At 44.1% G+C, this 20425-nt stretch overlaps 1 protein-coding gene and 1 long non-coding RNA gene across 4 annotated transcripts in view; one reads left to right on the top strand and one right to left on the bottom strand.

Moving 5' to 3' along the window:
• The window catches only part of LOC139531434 (growth arrest-specific protein 7-like), a 34788-nt gene extending 16296 nt beyond the window's left edge, over window positions 1-18492 (bottom strand). The window contains exons 1-5 of one of the 3 annotated variants that reach the window (XM_071327920.1): window positions 18475-18492; window positions 11364-11484; window positions 9575-9652; window positions 5548-5636; window positions 577-639 (exon numbers count right to left, since the gene is read on the bottom strand). In XM_071327920.1, coding sequence (XP_071184021.1) covers window positions 577-639; window positions 5548-5636; window positions 9575-9652; window positions 11364-11484; window positions 18475-18477 — 354 coding nt within the window. In that variant the 5' untranslated portion in view covers window positions 18478-18492. Of the gene's footprint in view, window positions 1-576; window positions 808-4859; window positions 5095-5547; window positions 5637-9574; window positions 9653-11363; window positions 11485-18474 lie in introns of those variants that run through there. The other 2 variants (XM_071328083.1, XM_071328003.1) reach the window with 2 other exon arrangements.
• LOC139531686 (uncharacterized) lies at window positions 687-19729 on the top strand. Its single transcript, XR_011666415.1, has 2 exons — window positions 687-815; window positions 18024-19729. It is a non-coding gene; the product is annotated as an uncharacterized lncRNA (long non-coding RNA).
• Window positions 19730-20425: the final 696 nt, after the last annotated feature.

Consider the following 20425-nt stretch of genomic DNA (forward strand, 5'->3'; position numbering starts at 1 on the left):
ACAGTACAGTCCATGAGAAAAAGATTAGCAGTTGAGTGTGGAAACCCCACTAATTAAGACTGATGTTCTATCCAATAGGCTGTTTGGTGTGGTGGCAGTGTTCCTGCACTGTGGGTTCCCCCATTACTCAACAGAGATCTGCAGCCAAACACAGAGACTACACTGCTACACGGACACACTGTAGCATAGTGGGTAGATGCAGTACATTTTAACGTTGGCAGATGGTCGAATGAAATACACAAAAATCTAGCCTATTGTCAGGTAAAACATTGTTATCTTCTTTCTTCTGTTCAATTATCTCAAAAGGGAATAATCCTAGCTAAAAATAAACATTCTGTCACATCTGCTGTTTCTCCCTGGTGTAATGGTGCATAGGGTCTGTATCCTAAACACAGTCTGACGCTGCTGCTGCTCTGAGAGTGAAAGGAAACAACAGAGATAGACAGAGAGAGAGAGAGAGAAAAAGAGAGAGATAGAGAGAGAGAACAACACAGAGAGAAAGAGAGAGTGAGGGAGACAGAGAGAGATGGGTAGTGAGATGGAGAGGTTCTGGGTTTGGAGCACCAGGGTACTCACTGTTATCTTGGTCTCCTTGATTTCCTTGTTCTGCCTCTTGGCTGGTGAATTGTTCCCCGGGTTCTGTTGGGAGAGACAGGAGGCATCGTCAACGTCAAAGCTCTCCTCTGTGTCAAAACTGGCCGCCTCCATCATCACACAACACCTCTTCTCCTCCTGCTCCTCTCTCTGCTCCTCACGGGGAAACCTTGCTCCTGCAACTGAGGCTGCCTCTCACAGCCTGCTGCCTGCCTGACGTGGTGAGTCGAGGGGAGACGCGTCACGGGGGTGGGGGGGTGAGTAGGGGGCTGGGGAGAATGGAGGGGGAGGTGTGGAGTGGAGGGAGGGGGTGGAGGCGGTTGGTTGTAGTCCTAGCAGCGTGACGAGGCTAGCCTCCGGTTAAACTGCTGTCACCCGAGTCTGGAGGTTGACGGCAGGGGGAGGATGGAGCGAGGAGCCCTGTCTCCCTACTGTCTATACTGAAAACTAGTGAGACAATACATGGATGGAGCCAGCGGAAGAGAGCGAGAGAGTGCTGTAGCAATGTAAACATATGTTCCCCATGCCAATAAAGCCCCCCTGAATTCAGTTGAGAGATGAAAGACTGAAGGAGAGGTGGGGATTTATTTGCACATTCGATCACCATGCCTCCCTCTTCCCTCTTCAGAGAGATAGAAAGAAAGAGACAGAGAGAGAAAGGGAGTGTGTGTGTGTGAGAGAGAGAGAGAGAGAGAGAGAGAGAGAGAGAGAGAGAGAGGGTTTTGAATGAGGGAGGAGAGGATAAAGAGAGAGGAGAGGGGGCAGGGTCTGAGGGAAATGGCTTAGTAATGATAACTAGAAGGCTAATTATTATTAAGAGGCAAGTTGGAGGAAAAGAGGAGGAGGAAGAAAAACACAACCAATGAACAGCCTCTCTGGCCCCACATGTGTGTTTATGAGCTTCAGAGCTTTGGTGTGTGTGTGCGTGCGTGCGTGCGTGCGTGTGAGACTATGTGGTTTAGGGAGATGTGTATGTGCATACAATACTGTCTGACAGTGTTGGTGTGTGTTAGCGTAATGACAATTCAGAGCGGTGTGGGTACAGGATGTCTGATGATAGTGTGTGGGTACAGGATGTCTGATGATAGTGTGTGGGTACAGGATGTCTGATAATAGTGTGTGGGTACAGGATGTCTGATAATAGTGTGTGGGTACAGGATGTCTGATGATAGTGTGTGGGTACAGGATGTCTAATAATAGTGTGTGGATACAGGATGTCTGATAATAGTGTGTGGGTACAGGATGTCTGATGATAGTGTGTGGGTACAGGATGTCTGATAATAGTGTGTGGGTACAGGATGTCTGATGATAGTGTGTGGGTACAGGATGTCTGATGATAGTGTGTGGGTACAGGATGTCTGATAATAGTGTGTGGGTACAGGATGTCTGATGATAGTGTGTGGGTACAGGATGTCTGATAATAGTGTGTGGGTACAGGATGTCTGATAATAGTGTGTGGGTAAAGGATGTCTGATAATAGTGTGTGGGTACAGGATGTCTAATAATAGTGTGTGGGTACAGGATGTCTGATGATAGTGTGTGGGTACAGGATGTCTGATAATAGTGTGTGGGTACAGGATGTCTGATAATAGTGTGTGGGTAAAGGATGTCTGATGATAGTGTGTGGGTACAGGATGTCTAATAATAGTGTGTGGATACAGGATGTCTGATAATAGTGTGTGGGTACAGGATGTCTAATAATAGTGTGTGGGTACAGGATGTCTGATGATAGTGTGTGGGTACAGGATGTCTGATAATAGTGTGTGGGTACAGGATGTCTGATAATAGTGTGTGGGTAAAGGATGTCTGATGATAGTGTGTGGGTACAGGATGTCTAATAATAGTGTGTGGGTACAGGATGTCTGATGATAGTGTGTGGGTACAGGATGTCTGATAATAGTGTGTGGGTACAGGATGTCTGATAATAGTGTGTGGGTACAGGATGTCTGATAATAGTGTGTGGGTACAGGATGTCTAATAATAGTGTGTGGATACAGGATGTCTGATAATAGTGTGTGGGTACAGGATGTCTGATGATAGTGTGTGGGTACAGGATGTCTGATAATAGTGTGTGGGTACAGGATGTCTGATGATAGTGTGTGGGTACAGGATGTCTGATGATAGTGTGTGGGTACAGGATGTCTGATAATAGTGTGTGGGTACAGGATGTCTGATAATAGTGTGTGGGTACAGGATGTCTGATGATAGTGTGTGGGTACAGGATGTCTGATGATAGTGTGTGGGTACAGGATGTCTGATAATAGTGTGTGGGTACAGGATGTCTGATAATAGTGTGTGGGTACAGGATGTCTAATAATAGTGTGTGGGTACAGGATGTCTGATGATAGTGTGTGGGTACAGGATGTCTGATAATAGTGTGTGGGTACAGGATGTCTGATAATAGTGTGTGGGTAAAGGATGTCTGATGATAGTGTGTGGGTACAGGATGTCTAATAATAGTGTGTGGATACAGGATGTCTGATAATAGTGTGTGGGTACAGGATGTCTGATGATAGTGTGTGGGTACAGGATGTCTGATGATAGTGTGTGGGTACAGGATGTCTGATAATAGTGTGTGGGTACAGGATGTCTGATAATAGTGTGTGGGTACAGGATGTCTGATGATAGTGTGTGGGTACAAGATGTCTGATAATAGTGTGTGGGTACAGGATGTCTGATAATAGTGTGTGGGTACAGGATGTCTGATGATAGTGTGTGGGTACAGGATGTCTAATAATAGTGTGTGGATACAGGATGTCTGATAATAGTGTGTGGGTACAGGATGTCTGATGATAGTGTGTGGGTACAGGATGTCTGATAATAGTGTGTGGGTACAGGATGTCTGATGATAGTGTGTGGGTACAGGATGTCTGATAATAGTGTGTGGGTACAGGATGTCTGATAATAGTGTGTGGATACAGGATGTCTAATAATAGTGTGTGGATACAGGATGTCTGATAATAGTGTGTGGGTACAGGATGTCTGATAATAGTGTGTGGGTACAGGATGTCTGATGATAGTGTGTGGGTACAGGATGTCTGATGATAGTGTGTGGGTACAGGATGTCTGATAATAGTGTGTGGGTACAGGATGTCTGATGATAGTGTGTGGGTACAGGATGTCTGATGATAGTGTGTGGGTACAGGATGTCTGATAATAGTGTGTGGATACAGGATGTCTGATGATAGTGTGTGGGTACACGATGTCTGATAATAGTGTGTGGGTACAGGATGTCTGATGATAGTGTGTGGGTACAGGATGTCTGATAATAGTGTGTGGGTACAGGATGTCTGATAATAGTGTGTGTGTACAGGATGTCTGATAATAGTGTGTGGATACAGGATGTCTGATAATAGTGTGTGGGTACAGGATGTCTGATAATAGTGTGTGGGTACAGGATGTCTGATAATAGTGTGTGTGTACAGGATGTCTGATGATAGTGTGTGGGTACAGGATGTCTAATACTAGTGTGTGGATACAGGATGTCTGATAATAGTGTGTGGGTACAGGATGTCTGATAATAGTGTGTGGGTACAGGATGTCTGATAATAGTGTGTGGGTACAGGATGTCTAATAATAGTGTGTGGATACAGGATGTCTGATAATAGTGTGTGGGTACAGGATGTCTGATGATAGTGTGTGGGTACAGGATGTCTGATGATAGTGTGTGGGTACAGGATGTCTGATGATAGTGTGTGGGTGTTTGTGGAAGTGTGTTTGTGGAGGGCTGATGCATCTTTGGATGTTTTTCAGGGGTGGGGGTTCAGAGGGTGGATGAGAGGAAGAATTGATGTACACATGTGTGAGTGCATTGTATGTGAGTGCGGAGGGAGCCGAAGGGTGTGTGTGTGTGTTTACCAACGCGCGTGTGTTGGTGTTATCTGTGTGTGCAGGGCTGCAGCCACACTTATCCTCTCTTTCTCGCTCTCTCTCTCGCTCTCCTTCTCTCCCTCTCCCTTTCTACTCTCTCTCTTTCTACTATCTCCCTCTCTCGCTCTTTCTCTAATGATGGCGTTCCACCAGAGGCTGCAGAATGTTTGCAGCGAAAAGCAGAGCTGCCACCGTACGTACACGTGATCGCCCCAAGGACACCACCCCACTGTGCCCTTCTCTCCACCCCTGCTTATTAAAACACCCCCCCTGCAGAGGCCAACACAACACCACCCCTGCTTATTACAACACCCCCCTGCAAAGGCCAACACAACAACACAGCCAGCTATAGTAACCCAGTGAAAGCCTCATGCTTCGCATCGACGCACTCTCACCTTCCTCCTCCGAAACATGGCGCCGTTGACCAGCACCTACCAATGTGTCCGGGCTGCTCGGAGTGCGGCGATCCAGCCAGCGGACTTTCCCAGAAACCCGGGACTCCCAGTTCTCCCAGTGTGAGCTATAAAGATTATTTTGCTGGTGTCCTTTCAAAAGCTGACAACAAACCCTGCGGCGTGGTCCAAATCTCAGCTGCCCATATGGCCCAAGTCTGTCCATCTATTCTCCCGTTAGCTGATGACGGGGTACTCACTAACGGTGAGTAATTAGTCACGTGGGTTGACGTGTAACACTTCTTGGCCCACGTTCATAGCTGCTCAAAGCAGGACTGGGGAGGAACATAGAGGACCATTTTTGTCCAGAAGAATGTTTGATGCGTGCGATGGATTTCAAGCATACCATATCAAGAATAAATAGTGAATTATTGCATTAAAATAGTAAAAATGTTAATTAGTTTGCCTGCAACATGTTATAGGTGTTACAGGAACCATTATTGAGTTTGAGCTGCTTAATGTTGATGTGAAATCAATATCAGACAACTATTTCACTCTGATCAATACGTTGAGCTGATTGCAATGTTCCAACCGTAATAGACTTAACGGGTTGGACAAAATATAGGTTTATCAGGTGAAGACCCTTTTAAAAAGGGTATTGCAGACTGCAGTGCTGAGTTGAAAGTCTCACCTGTTTGTCCATAGTGGCTCTCCGTAGGGGCACGCCAGGGGGGTCCGTGGGATGCATAGCACTTCCTGTGGTGTAACGTGTTCCATTGACTACAGGGGAAAAGATCAGAAATGTAATTGAGATGATTGACAGATTAAACCTGCTCATTACTGAATCAGTTCAGAACGATAAACAGATGGGGGAACATACAACTCCTTCATGTGAAGGACTGGGTATCAATCCATTATAGTGAAAAGGTCAGGTTGTGCTTATGTCTTAAAGTGTCATCTTAATGTTATGGAGTCGTTTGCATCCTAACAGTAGGGAATAATACATCCCCATTCATCATCCAGACAGAAAGCAGTTTGCACTCCCTTATATCCCTCCTTCGTCCCAGCTCCAGTCCATCTCACTGGGCTACAGCTCAGTACACAGCATATATCATAGGTGTTTTTATCTTCTTCTCCCCCTGGCCCATAAGAAAACAATGGCCTTCAAATAATGCCAACAGCCTAAAGGAGATGTTCCTGTGTGTCTGTATGTGTGTGTGTGTCTGGGTTTGTGTGTGTGTGTGTGTCACAGCCCTGCATACGTCTATGGTAATGTCCCTACTCACATCCTACAGGGTTCTAATGGTTCCTCATCAGCCGTGATTCATGGCCTGTCGCTGCATATCAAGGCAGCCCATCTCAAAATGAGCTAGAGTATTATTACAGTTGAAGTCGGAAGTTTACATACACCTTAGCCAAATACATTTAAACTGAGTTTTTCACAATTCCTGACATGTAATCCTAGTAAATATTCCCTGTCTTAGGTCAGTTAGGATCACCACTTTATTTTAAGAATGTGAAATGTCAGAATAATAGTAGAGAGAATGACTTATTTCAGCTTTTATTCACATTCCCAACGGGTCAGAAGTTTACATACACTCAACTAGTATTTGGTAGCATTGCCTTTAAATTGTTTAACTTGGGTTAAACGTTTCAGGTAGCCTTCCACAAGCTTCCCACAATAGGTTGGGTGAATTTTGGCCCATTCCTCCTGACAGAGCTGGTGTAACTGAGTCAGGTTTGTAGGCATCCTTGCTCACACACAGTTCTGCCCATAAATTTTCTATGGGATTGAGGTCAGGGCTTTGTGATGGCCACTAAAATACCTTGACTTTGTTGTACTGTTCTATTTTTGTTTCATCAGACCAGAGGACATTTCTCCAAAAAGTATGATCTTTGTCCCCATGTGCAGTTGCAAACCGTAGTCTGGCTTTTTTATGGCGGTTTTGGAGCAGTGGCTTCTTCCTTGCTTAGTGGCCTTTCAGGTTATGTCGATATAGGACTCGATTTCCTGTGGATATAGATACTTTTGTACCTGTTTCCTCCAGCATCTTCACAAGGTCCTTTGCTGATGTTCTGGGATTGACTTGCACTTTCCGCACCAAAGTACGTTCATCTCTAGGAGACAGAACGCATCTCCTTCCTGAGCGGTATGATGGCTTCGTGGTCCCATGGTGTTTATACTTATATACTATTGTTTGTACAGATGAACGTGGTACCTTCAGGCGTTTGGAAATTGCTCCCAAGGATGAACCAGACTTGTGGAGGTCCACAATTTCTTTGGCTTCTTTTGATTTCTTTTGATTTTCCCATGATGTCAAGCAAAGAGGCACTGAATTTGAAGGTAGGCCTTGAAATACTTTCACAGGTACACCTCCAATTGACTCAAATGATGTCAATTAGCCCATCAAAAGCTTCTAAAGCCATTACATAATTTTCTGGAATTTTCCAAGCTGTTTAAAGGCACAGTCAACTTAGTGTATGTAAACTTCTCACCTACTGGAATTGTGAGGCAGTGAATTAGAAATGAAATAATCTGTCTGTAAACAATCGTTGGAAAAATGACTTGTGTCATGCACAAAGTAAATGTCCTAACCGAGTTGCCAAAACTATAGTTTGTTAACAAGAAATTTGTGTTGTGGTTGAAAAATGAGTTTTAATGACTCCAACCTAAGTGTATGTAAACTTCTGACTTCAACTGTACATCAGCATGACTCCTGAAGGAAGCTGAGCACCACAGCCATGTAAAGACACAACATAATGACTCCTGAGGGAGGCTGAGCACCACAGCCATGTAAAGACGCAACATAATGACTCCTGAGGGAGGCTGAGCACCCCAGCCATGTAAAGACACGGCATAATGACCCCTGAGGGAGGCTGAGCACCACAGCCATGTAAAGACACGGCATAATGACCCCTGAGGGAGGCTGAGCACCACAGCATGTAAAGACATGACATAATGACCCCTGAGGGAGGCTGAGCACCACAGCCATGTAAAGACATGACATAATGACCCCTGAGGGAGGCTGAGCACCACAGCCATGTAAAGACACGGCATAATGACCCCTGAGGGAGGCTGAGCACCACAGCCATGTAAAGACATGACATAATGACCCCTGAGGGAGGCTGAGCACCACAGCCATGTAAAGACACAACATAATGACCCCTGAGGGAGGCTGAGCACCACAGCCATGTAAAGACACGGCATAATGACCCCTGGGGGAGGCTGAGCACCACAGCCATGTAAAGACATGACATAATGACCCCTGAGGGAGGCTGAGCACCACAGCCATGTAAAGACACAACATAATGACCCCTGAGGGAGGCTGAGCACCACAGCCATGTAAAGACACGGCATAATGACCCCTGAGGGAGGCTGAGCACCACAGCCATGTAAAGACACGGCATAATGACCCCTGAGGGAGGCTGAGCACCACAGCCATGTAAAGACACGGCATAATGACCCCTGAGGGAGGCTGAGCACCACAGCCATGTAAAGACACGTTATAATGAGCCCTGAGGAGGCTGAGCACCACAGCCATGTAAAGACACGTTATAATGACCCCTGAGGGAGGCTGAGCACCACAGCCATGTAAAGACACGGCATAATGACCCCTGAGGGAGGCTGAGCACCACAACCATGTAAAGACACGGCATAATGACCCCTGAGGGAGGCTGAGCACCACAGCCATGTAAAGACACGTTATAATGACCCCTGAGGGAGGCTGAGCACCACAGCCATGTAAAGACACGTTATAATGACCCCTGAGGGAGGCTGAGCACCACAGCCATGTAAAGACACGTTATAATGACCCCTGAGGGAGGCTGAGCACCACAGCCATGTAAAGACATGACATAATGACCCAGCTCTACTTCACACATAATGGAGCGGAGACCAGGCGAATAGGGATCAGAGGGGGATACTCTGTTAGAGAGACATATACAGAAATATATATCAAGGGATCAAGCTATTTTACGAGGTCTCAGAACAACAGTGTGCTGAAATGGAATGGTATGAAGTCTCACTAGGTGGGTATCTGCGGTATCATCAACAGAATGCTCTGCCACAGATAGGGAGCCCATGGCGGTACAGTCATACTTATTCTAGAGCCCATGGCTGACTCCATGAATGCTTTGCATTATCCAAGCAGACTGAGTTATGGACTCAGATACAGGCAGTGTAATCTGAGCCCACCTCCTGTTCAACACTACTTCACCCTCTCTAACCTTACCCCCAATCTGCCCAATCCCTAACTTCCTGGGGCTCGTCTCCAGTGCCGGGCCGGGCATCCGGAGCCCAGGGAGGATCCGGGCTGGACTAGCCAGGCAGAGAGATCCTTCAACCTGGGCTCCATTACTGCCCGCGCCCCTTCTGGGAGGATTAGCCTTGTCTGGTCTGACAAATCCCTACAGCTGGCTGTTCTCTCCCTGGTTGTTCTCCCAGTGTGTGGAGAGAACATGCCAGCAGTGGAATACCATCTACTGGCCTGGGATGGTGTTCCTCAGACATACAGTAATGAGAGGCAGAACCTGGAATGCCCCTAAATAAGCCAACAAGGGTTCCAGCTAGCTCGGTCAGGTTAGATTGCTAAGGCTTCAGTTGTACAGCTACTACACAGTGAAGAAGAGGAATTGCTATATCGATGCAAGCAACACTTTTGACACTTATTTAACTCAATAGATATGGTAGATTTAAATCAGAATAGGCTTGATGTTACCTTCTGGTAAGGAGTTCCTTTGTGCCGGTGGTCTCACTGGGGTTCCATAAGTAGCGGAGGGCCGTTCCCATGTTGTTTCTGGAAGGACACATAAATGGTTAAAGCCAAATGAGGAGTAAGGCACAATGGACACACAGTTCCACAGTTTCCCTGAATGCTGAATGAAACTCCAAAGAACACAGGTGGAGAGCACAACCATTCAGAAATGTTCATAAAGTATTGTAGAGGACATGGTCACACAGGACTATAGCGGGCGACTACAGTGTTCTGATAATCAGTGTTCTCTTTTAGTTGAGAACAGAGAAACAAGAAGAGAATACTTGAAATGAAAAGTATTGAAATGAATGATTCATTTGCTGAAAAAACTATTGAGATTCTTTACATTCTCTCAGAATGTTCCCGGCATCAAAGAAACATCATTACAGTTAGTGGAGCAAGAAGTCCTTTGTTATCTGGACAGTGTTAGAGATGCTTTCTGACTATCAATCAGGCAGAGACACTGCATATACAATGATCTGATAACATCGGTACATTACAGGCTCTTGAGTAATAAAAGTGTTCGATTTGCTTGAAAATACAACTGAGTGCCCTTTAAAAATAGCATCTCTAATCAGTGTAATTCAAAAACACATTCTAATCATTATGCAGTTAAATTAAAGTCCATAATAGAATTCAGTATAATAATGAGTGTTACAGCATATGGTTTTATAAAATAGCCCCTGGGTCTTTATCTCTACTACAGTGTGTGGTGTGCCAAGGTGCAGTGTTCTGCCAGAGTGTTGGAGCTGCCGTGGGAGAAGCCTGGCTTTGTCCTGTGGGAAACAGTATTTTTCTCTGGCTCCTATCCCATTGAGGGACACACACGCACGCACACACACACACACAGCTCTGTCTGTGTAGTGCAGAATCATACCACCTAATGAAAAGGGTCCGATAAGCATCTCAATGAAAGGTTGGCTGCCTATTAGCCCTGGTATTAAACAAGCAGGTATTTCTTCTGTCTAGTAAACAGGGGTTGTTTAAATGTCATTACACAGGACGGCTTTGTGGAACACATGGGTTGAGCTGCTGAGGTACCTGCTGCAGTTGGCTGCCATCACCACACATTTGGGCTAATCAGATGAAAGTGGAGATGTTAAGCCCTCCTTCAGATGAATGGGCTGGAGAGATGTTGATGATGGGGAATGGTAATGAGCTCTCTGAGACGGCAGCATTTCACAGCAGAATTGGAAACTATGGTTACGAAACAAAACACTGACAAATGGAACTGATGGTTTCTGATTTTAAAAGATGTGAACCTACACACTGGAGAAGGCTGTTAAAGCAAACATCTGTGAACGCTAACCTGACGCAGTAAAAAAAAAAAAAAAAAAAAATGAAAATGCATTTCATGTAGCCCACGGTCGGTTGTAGTTTATTTTTTTGTGTTCATCAAATAAAATTATATATGCTTACCACCTTGGTCTGATTCTTCCATCAACGAACGTGACAGTAAGCTTTATGCATGTGGACGCATCACACTTTTTTTGCTCGTGAAATTATGAAATATGTATTGGTTCCAGCATAATCGGGCAGATTATATAGCTACAGTAATAATGCAGATATATACATTATATATACATAGTCAGAGGGGTATTGTAGAAATCTATGGTGCTGGCAGAAGGTGAATCACAGCCAATAGGAGTGGAGGATCTGACAGATTTCTTCCACCCTCCTCATAATATTGATACTCCTCTCACATGAGTGAGCATGTCAGTAGGGTTGTGGTGGAGCTGTGTGCCTGGCTTACCTTTGCTGCCGGTGTTGACGTAGTACCTGCATCCCTCGGGTGACATGTAACATCTCCAGCCTTGGGGAAGAGGGACACTCTTAGTCTCATCCCCCGCTGCAGGGCTGGTGGCCGCTGGCTTCTGTCACAAACATACCACTCGTTTCACTACCAGATCATTCATACTCCTGAAGTTCTGACTTGTTGCACCCTCGACAACTACTGTGATTATTATTATTTGACCATGCTGGTCATTTATGAACATTTGAACATCTTGGTCATGTTCTGTTATAATCTCCACCCGGCACAGCCAGAAGAGGACTGGCCACCCCTCATAGCCTGGTTCCTCTCTAGGTTTCTTCCTAGGTTTTGGCCTTTCTAGGGAGTTTTTCCTAGCCACCGTGCTTCTACACCTGCATTGTTTGCTGTTTGGGGTTTTAGGCTGGGTTTCTGTACAGCACTTTGAGATATCAGCTGATGTAAGAAGGGCTTTATAAATAAATGTGATTTGATAAGCTGGGACTGTTTCCCAGTCTTGCTCATGAGTAAAAATATTAACTATTCATTGAGAAATGTTGATTTTGTTCTGTTTTTTACTGTAATTGATTTGCGCACATGATTAATATACATAATATTACATACTACGTATCTGCATATCAAGGAGGGGTTGCATCAGTCTCTAATGTTCCCAATTAGCAGTGTCTGCTAATTTCTACCCAGTTACAGTACAAAGTACTCCCACATTTCTAAAGCAGGCTGATTGCAGGCGAAGACACAGCTGTGTATGAAAAATCTGTTTTAATTAGGAACAATGTCATAATTAATAGAATGATTCATTCAGGAAATATTGAACTGTGGCAAGGAATGGGACAGCTTGTTTGATTGTAGGAAGGGTGTTCTTTTCTTTGAACCCTTCATGTGGTTGTTGGTACACTGAGAAGACCCCACTGCTGAAAGAGACAAAAGAAAGCCCCTTTGCACTCGCGCAAACCGCCACCTAAACAAGCCTAATGGAACAAAATTAGAGCTCTTTGACAACACAGATCAGCTTTATGTTTATCGATGAGCAAAGGAAGCAAACAAAGAAAAGAACACCCTCCCTACATTAAACATGGGCAGGTTTGAAAATGCTGTGGCTTTGCTGCCTCTGGTACTGGGGGCCTTGAACGTGTGCAAGACATCATGAAATCAGCAGATTATCAAGGTGTTCTGGAGTGCCATGTTCAACCCAGTGTCCTAAAACTGTGTCTCTGTCAGTGGTGTAAAGTACTTAAGTAAAAATATTTTAAAGTACTATTTAAGTCGTTTTTTAGGGTATCTGTACTTTACTATTTATATTTTCGACAACTTTTACTTCACTACATTCCTAAAGAAAATGATGTACTTTTTACTCCATACACTTTCCCTGACAAAGTACTCATTACATTTTGAATGCTGAGCAGGACAGAAAACGGTCCAATTCACACACTTATCAAGAGAACATCCGTGGTCATCTCTACTGCCTCTGATCTGGCGGACTCAGTAAACACAAATGCTTTGTTTGTAAAGGATGTCTGAGTGAAGTGTGACCCTTGCTATCCGTAAATAAAAAAAAACAGAAAATTGTGTCGTATGGTTTGTTTTAAATTATTCATACTTTTGATACTTAAGTATATTTAAAACCAAATACTTTTAGACTTTTACTCAAGTAGTATTTTACTGGGGGACTTTCACTTCTACTTTTTTTTATTAAGGTATCTTCACTTTTACTCCAGTATGACAATTGGGTACTTTTTCCTCCACTGGTCTCTGTTGAAGGTTGTGGGTCTTCCAGCAGAACAACAACCCCAACACAAATGAGAAAGCACCCAGGAATGGTTCAAGAATAAACACTGGACTCCTGCAGTGGACAGCAATGAGTCCAGATCTGAATCCCATCATAAACCTATGGTGAGATCAGAAAACAGTAGTTGGTGAAAGGCATCACTCAAACATTGAAAAATTTGATCAGTTTGCAGCTGAAAAATGGGCCATATTGCCATGTGCAGCAACCCCATTGATGATTACAATAAGTGTTTTTTTGCAGTTATGTTCGCCAAAGGCTGTTTAACCAAGTATTAGCTCCTGGGTGCCATTTAGTTTGTCCATGCCATTTGTTGAAATTTTCTCAAATAACATTGTAAACTTAAGTTTACCCCCAAAAATTGGTTCTGCAATGTTGACAATCCAATAAAAAAATGGTTCCATTTGAATTTATTTCAGAAGTTCAAGGGTTCCAATATATTAGTCCACCAATGTACATGTTCCCTTGAAATCAAATCAAAGTGTATTTGTCACGTGCGCCGAATACAACAAGTGTAGACCTTACAGTGAAATGCTGACTTACAATAGTGCAAAAAAGGTGTTAGGTGAACAATAGGTAAGTAAAGAAATAAAACAACAGTAAAAAGAAAGGCTATATACAGTAGCGAGGCTACATACAGACATCGGTTAGTCAGGCTGATTGAGGTAGTATGTACATGTAGATATGGTTAAAGTGACTATGCATATATGATGAACAGAGAGTAGCAGTAGCGTAAAAGAAGGGTTGGCGGGTGGCGGGACACAATGCAGATAGCCCGGTTAGCCAATGTGCGGGAGCACTGGTTGGTCGGCCCAATTGAGGTAGTATGTACATGAATGTATAGTTAAAGTGACTATGCATATATGATAAACAGAGTAGCAGCAGCGTAAAAAGAGGGTTTGGGGGAGGGGGGGGGGGCACACAATGAAAATAGTCAAAACAATGAAAATAGTCTGGGTAGGCAGGAGTCTTATGGCTTGGGGGTAAAAACTGTTGAGAAGCCTGTTTGTCCTAGACTTGGCACTCCGGTACTGCTTGCCATGCGGTAGTAGAGAGAACAGTCTATGACTGGGGTGGCTGGGGTCTTTGACAATTTATAGGGTCTTCCTCTGACACCGCCTGGTGTAGAGGTCCTGGATGGCAGGCAGCTTAGCCCCAGTGATGTACTGGGCCGTACGCACTACCCTCTGTAGTGCCTTGCGGTCAGAGGCCAAGCAATTGCCGTCCCAGGCAGTGATGCAACCAGTCAGGATGCTCTCGATGTTGCAGCTGTAGAACCTTTTGAGGATCTCAGGACCCATGCCAAATCTTTTTAGTTTCCGATAGGCTTTGTCGTGCCCTCTTCACGACTGTTTGGATCATTCTAGTTTGTTGTTGATGTGGAGACAGAGGAACTTGAAGCTCTCAACCTGCTCCACTACAGCCCCGTCGATGAGAATGGGGGCGTGCTCGGTCCTCCTTTTCCTGTAGCCCACAATCATCTCCTTAGTCTTGGCTACGTTGAGGGATAGGTTGTTATTCTGGCACCACACGGCCAGGTCTCTGACCTCCTCCCTATAGGCTGTCTCGTCGTTGTCTGTGATCAGGCCTAGCACTGTTGTGTCGTCTGCAAACTTAATGGTGTTGGAGTCGTGCCTGGCCATGCAGTCATGGGTGAACAGGGAGTACAGGATGGGACTGAGCACGCACCCCTGTGGAGCTCCAGTGTTGAGGATCAGCGTGGCAGATGTATTGCTACCTACCCTCACCACCTGGGGGCGGCCCGTCAAGAAGTACAGGATCCAGTTGCAGAGGGAGGTGTTTAGTCCCAGGATCCTTATCTTAGTGATGAGCTTTGAGGGTACTATGGTGTTGAACGCCGAGCTGTAGTCAATGAATAGCATTCTTACATAAGCAAACAACATCCGTTCCGATGTGCTGTTATTTTTTAGAAGCTATTCTTTTCGGCTCACAGTGCTTTCTTCAGGGCTTTCACAGTGCCTTCCCTTGGTTGGAGGGTGTTATTCCCAATGATTCACTATCTGGATAAATAACAATAACAGCTTCTTGGACCTTATCAGCAGTTCCCAGAAGGCTCATACACACCCATAAAGCTCCTGGTCACATTGCGACTGCAGAATTTACTTCAGTGTACTTTATAAGGCAAAAGTCCTCTTTAATCTACAGGGATGGCCTGACCGACGATTCATTGTCATTAGCAACAGTGTGTTGCCCAGTCAAAGCTGTCTGCTGTATCTGACAGAGGGCCTGCTGAACTCTGCCTGTACCACTTCTAACATGGTGACTGGCTGCTAGTCACGACCCTACCCCAGATCCACTGAGGAGTGTCGGGACAGAGGGGGAGGAGAGAGGGAAAGGGAGGAGAGGAAGGGAAGGATATTAGTGGAATGATAAAGCAGAGAGATCCTGCTGATATTTACACTCGTTTGATGTACAAGATAAAAGGGATTCCTTTCTGTCTCTCTTTCTGATATAAAGCACTGGGCTTGCAGTGAGCAGTTTGCAGTGAGTACAATACAAAGCACCTCGTCTTCATTGACGAGCCATGCTGTGCTGCAGGAATCTGTCCTCAGTCATTTATCATGAGCTCATAAAATGCATTATCCTTCCTCATGCTCCCAATAAGGACATACTGTATGTGATTACACTATGTCAGACAAATCATGAACATACTGTATCACCAAGGAGCACAATGTCCATTAGCTTAACATAAATCAGACTTTATACAAGTATAATGGCCACTACTAACCCTGACCTAAAGCATCTTAGGCAGCATACCATCCTCTGAACCATGGAATAGCAGTGAACTGGTACTTTTTGCCGGAGACATGAATCGTTAACTAATTAATCCTCCCAGAGAGATGTAAATGACAGATTCTTATCTTATCTTCTTATTTGTATCATATGTGATTTATCTCACTTCCCTGAGCTGTAGCGATTTCACATGTCCCCTGGCAAAAAACTGTTGAATAAAGCGGAACGGCGTCCAAGCTTTCAAAGAATTTAAAAGGACAAAATCCTCTGGATATCTCCTGCCAAATCCCACAATCCTCTGGGGTGATGCTCCCACTGCAACCCCTGGGAGGAGGCTCTTTATAGAGTATACTCCCCTCCAGTATCCTCAGTTCCCATTGAATACCAACAAAGCAACAGGACAGGCCCTCTCCCACCACTACAGAGGAGAGTCTGGGCTCTTGCTGTTAGCATGCCCTTCTGTGGCTTCATTGGTATGACTGGGAATGAATGAGAGCATTAACCCCACTTTGTGCTACCTGCAATAGGGGGATTATTATAGTGCAGCACCTGAAGCTGGTTAGAGACAGGGGTACTAAAGGAAGAGCCTGGCCTAGTGTTAAATCCTCACCGCTGACTGATTTTCTCTACACTCGGCTCTGCATGTCAATGTATCTCTCTGCCTATTGTATCCATCCTACTTAGGGCCTATCTCTCTCACTCAGCGGTATGGCCCGGTGGGCAAAGCCCTCTCACTGTCACTCCAGGAAGTCTTGGTGGTGCACCGAGTGCCCTGTAACAGTTTTAAACTCCAAATTGCTTTCAACAGCAAATGACCATTCGCTAAGCTCCGGCCCAGAATTTCGCAGTGCGACAACTGTCGAGTCCGACACATTGGACAAGCTCACTTTCCAATTGCATGAAAGCCAGTGAGGGCTATGGCAAAAACTGAGTTATTAAAAAAAAAAATGAAATAGCTTAATAATTGAACAGTGCAAAGGGAGTATTGTGATTCCTGAAGTGCAGAGTCTGTTGATGGAGTATTTTTCGAATCTGAAATTATACTTTTGTTACATTGTATAACTTGTTTTCAAAAAATGTATGTTAGCTAGCTAAGTTAGCAATGTTATGAATACAACTCTCATCTGCTGTCGAGATCACGATACGATTTGAGAGCACTAGTTAGCTCCAGAAGTGGTTATAGCTTTGACTGCATGCTGAGTGAATTCAGCGCCACTCAGTGGTTAGCTACACTACAAACATTACCAGGTTCCCTTGAAGCAATTGTAATGACAGTCCACCACAACATAACCAAGAGTTAGTAAGGCGTAGTCTGTGTAAGGCGTAGTCTGTGTTTAACCCACTGAGGTAGGGTTTCATTTCATTATATATTATAAACAGTTTGAGAGGATTTCGCCAGTGGTTGAATGGGGAATTGGGCTTCTTGGCAAAATGTTGCCCGAGGTTGCAACAGTAACCAAAGGGGGCAGGGCTTAGCGAAAGGTAATTGGGAAATGTTCCAGAGAACGAGAGTGGGAGGAATAGATGAAATCCCACTGCAAATGTTGTACTTGTGCTAGCTTTGAGTCATCAGTCAATCGAGTTGTCATTGTATGACCCTTTGTTTAGAATGTCTACATACTGAGGTGATTTCAAAAACACTGCATCTGCATTGATTCAACCTGCTACCTCAGGCTCTGCTATGCACATAATATCTTCCATTCTGTCCAATCAAATCAATTAAAATGAAGGCACTGTGGTGCTTGTTGTCAGTCACCCACATTTGTGTACATGTTAAATAATATATTGCAACAAAATGTTGCATTCAAGTTCAGTAAGGTAAGTGACTCTTAATCTGAAACACTCACAAAACAGTAGACTAAATGTAATTCGTTTTTACATGATTTTCTCTGTGGCTCCAGGGCATGTACAGTACTAACTGTACTGTAAGTTTCAGTAATTATGAGAAAAGTCTTGTAAAACAACATACCGTAACTCCACACATGATAATGATAAAAAGGGGCGAACATGGACAAATCAGTGAGCCTTGTTTCTTACACAGGCTAATGAACGTGACAATAAACAATCCAGACTTCATTTAACAGGTTCTGTTTTTTTCTTTCAAGGGAAACAGAGCCTTCCTGAAGACACAGAAGAAGAGGGAATTTGACTGAGCTAGGAGAGCAGGGTGGCTGAGGGACAGAGGGACATTTAAAACCAACAGTGAAGATCAAAGTGTTTTGGCAGGCCCCCCCACAGGGCACACATTGTGCTGCAGAAGAAGCGAGATATGAGAGCTATATCTGGACAGAGACAGACAGACCATGTCTAAGCAGAATAAAAATCCACCAAACTCAAAAGGATGAGAAATAAAATACAACTACATCCGACACAAAGGCTTGAACAGAGCCAATGAATCTCCTGTACCCATTCTGTCTGACTACCACAATTGTTGCAACAGTGTTCCATTGAAGAAACTCATAAATGTCAAAAAATGTAACACCGCACATAAAGTACTGTCAAAAATGTCACTGATAACAGAGACGGATAATAATAGCATTAAAAACAAAGCCTTACCATGTTGGGCTGAGACTACGTCGTAAGGAAGCAAACAGCCAAATGAGAGAAGTGTCCGTTAACTAGTCACAGTGAACATTGAGTGGGACAAGGCTCTTTTAGAACCAGGAGGAGGAAACATTAGTCACACATATGGGTTCTCATTACTGGCCAGAGTGACCCGGCACCCCGGGTCAAAGCTAAGACATGGAAGGAATGGACAGACACTAAACATCTTTCTACTCCGCCTCTTTTCTTTATTTACAAGACAAAGAATAAAACGGTCCAGGAAGAACCATCTTGTGGTATGAGACGTTTTCTATGAGTCTTTGTTAGTGTCCAGCAGATGTAAGGGTCTGGAAGCCTGTTCCCAGATGCATCCAGGGCCCTGTTCCATGGCAGGCCACACAATGGCCAACACTGTGAGACAGAGCTGTGAGGCACCCGCAGGCAACAAGGCCCGTTTGTGTTGGTCCGTCCCTCCATTTCTTATAAATCAAATTGACCCTGTGTGAAGTGTGTTCGAGCTGCCACACTCCCCTCTGATACTGACTGATTGTGACTGACTGTGCTGCCATCCTGTTAGAAGGTAACAGATTATTTTATTACAATAGTTAAAATGGATTTTCATTGTGTTCCATGGTGTTATTTGCCCCCTAGTGGAGCTTTCTGGTACTTAGACTGTACGCAAACAGGAAGTAGAGAATTCGTTCTGCACGCTTAGAAGCAGCTAAAAACAACGCTACGGTGCAGGTCTTTCAGTGTAGTTATTTCTTGTCACGCTTCAGCCTTGGAAAATATTTGTTTGTAAGTTCGATTCAAGCATTTAGCTAATGATGATAATCTTGTTATTGATAGAGTTTCTTACATATCAATGTTGGTTGGTTGCATTTACTCACAAATTGCAATGCCTTTCATGTATGATGTTAGCTGTATTACTTTGCTCGTGCGTCATGCAAACGAATTGTAAAATATACAATACTGTATTTTTGTTACTGTTTCTAGTGTAATATGCCTTGTTATTCTACATAGATGGTTGTACATTATTAGAGTAATGAAAGGAGTTAGTCAATTACCATATGAGAAAGCAATTAGCTATATGGTTTGGCATCATGCCAGATGCATGGTACCGTAGCACGTGCTTTGTATTCATGCAACTTCAAATGTATAATGTACAGCTACAGTATGTTGGTGTGAATTGAATACTAAAGTATATTCTTTTCTGTGTTTTGCAGTTTTACAACATAAACGTTTTCAATATATTCATTCAAGAAAAGTCACGCCTTGGGAGTTTTATTGAAGATTTAGTTGTTAGCTATCTGTCTAGTTTTGCATGGGAACGCAACTCAAGGGCAGAATACTGACTATCTCTAAGATGGCATGCAGCCGGCCAGGCTACATCATCTGGCAGCTGGCTAGACAGAGATCTAAATGAAAAAGCGATAAGAACCAGAGAAGACAGCAGACACATTTTCAATCTTTAGAAACCCAACTTTCAAGCGGAGTCGTCCTGTTCAACATCAAGTTCATTTACAGCCAGGATGTCTGACATGTCCTTAAGAGCTCATCAAGGCCATGGGGGACTATTTGTGTGGAATATGTTTATATGGCCTATTTATTTTGTCCTCATTATCACTCGGCTTATTGCAAATCAGAACAAAGGCTTACATTACCTATAAGACACAGAACTCATACTCAGCATTAAGCCTGTTACAGTAGTATATCTGGTACGTAATGTGCACTATAGGGACGGCTTCATAATGAGATTCTTGAGATGTTGATGATTGACAACACATGATAATGTCTGAAACGAACACGTTGTCCTCTTGCGTTTTGAATATGAGTTAGAAGAACACATAAGCTCACACTAAACGTTTCATAAATGAGGACACAGTGTTTCTTGTTGACTGAACTTGTTGATAAGTGGCAAAGCACCGTTTATTAGCTCCAGAGCATCCTGGAGCATCATTGA

Source organism: Salvelinus alpinus, chromosome 1 (assembly GCF_045679555.1).
Source record: "Salvelinus alpinus chromosome 1, SLU_Salpinus.1, whole genome shotgun sequence".
NCBI classification, from domain to species: Eukaryota; Metazoa; Chordata; class Actinopteri; order Salmoniformes; family Salmonidae; genus Salvelinus; species Salvelinus alpinus.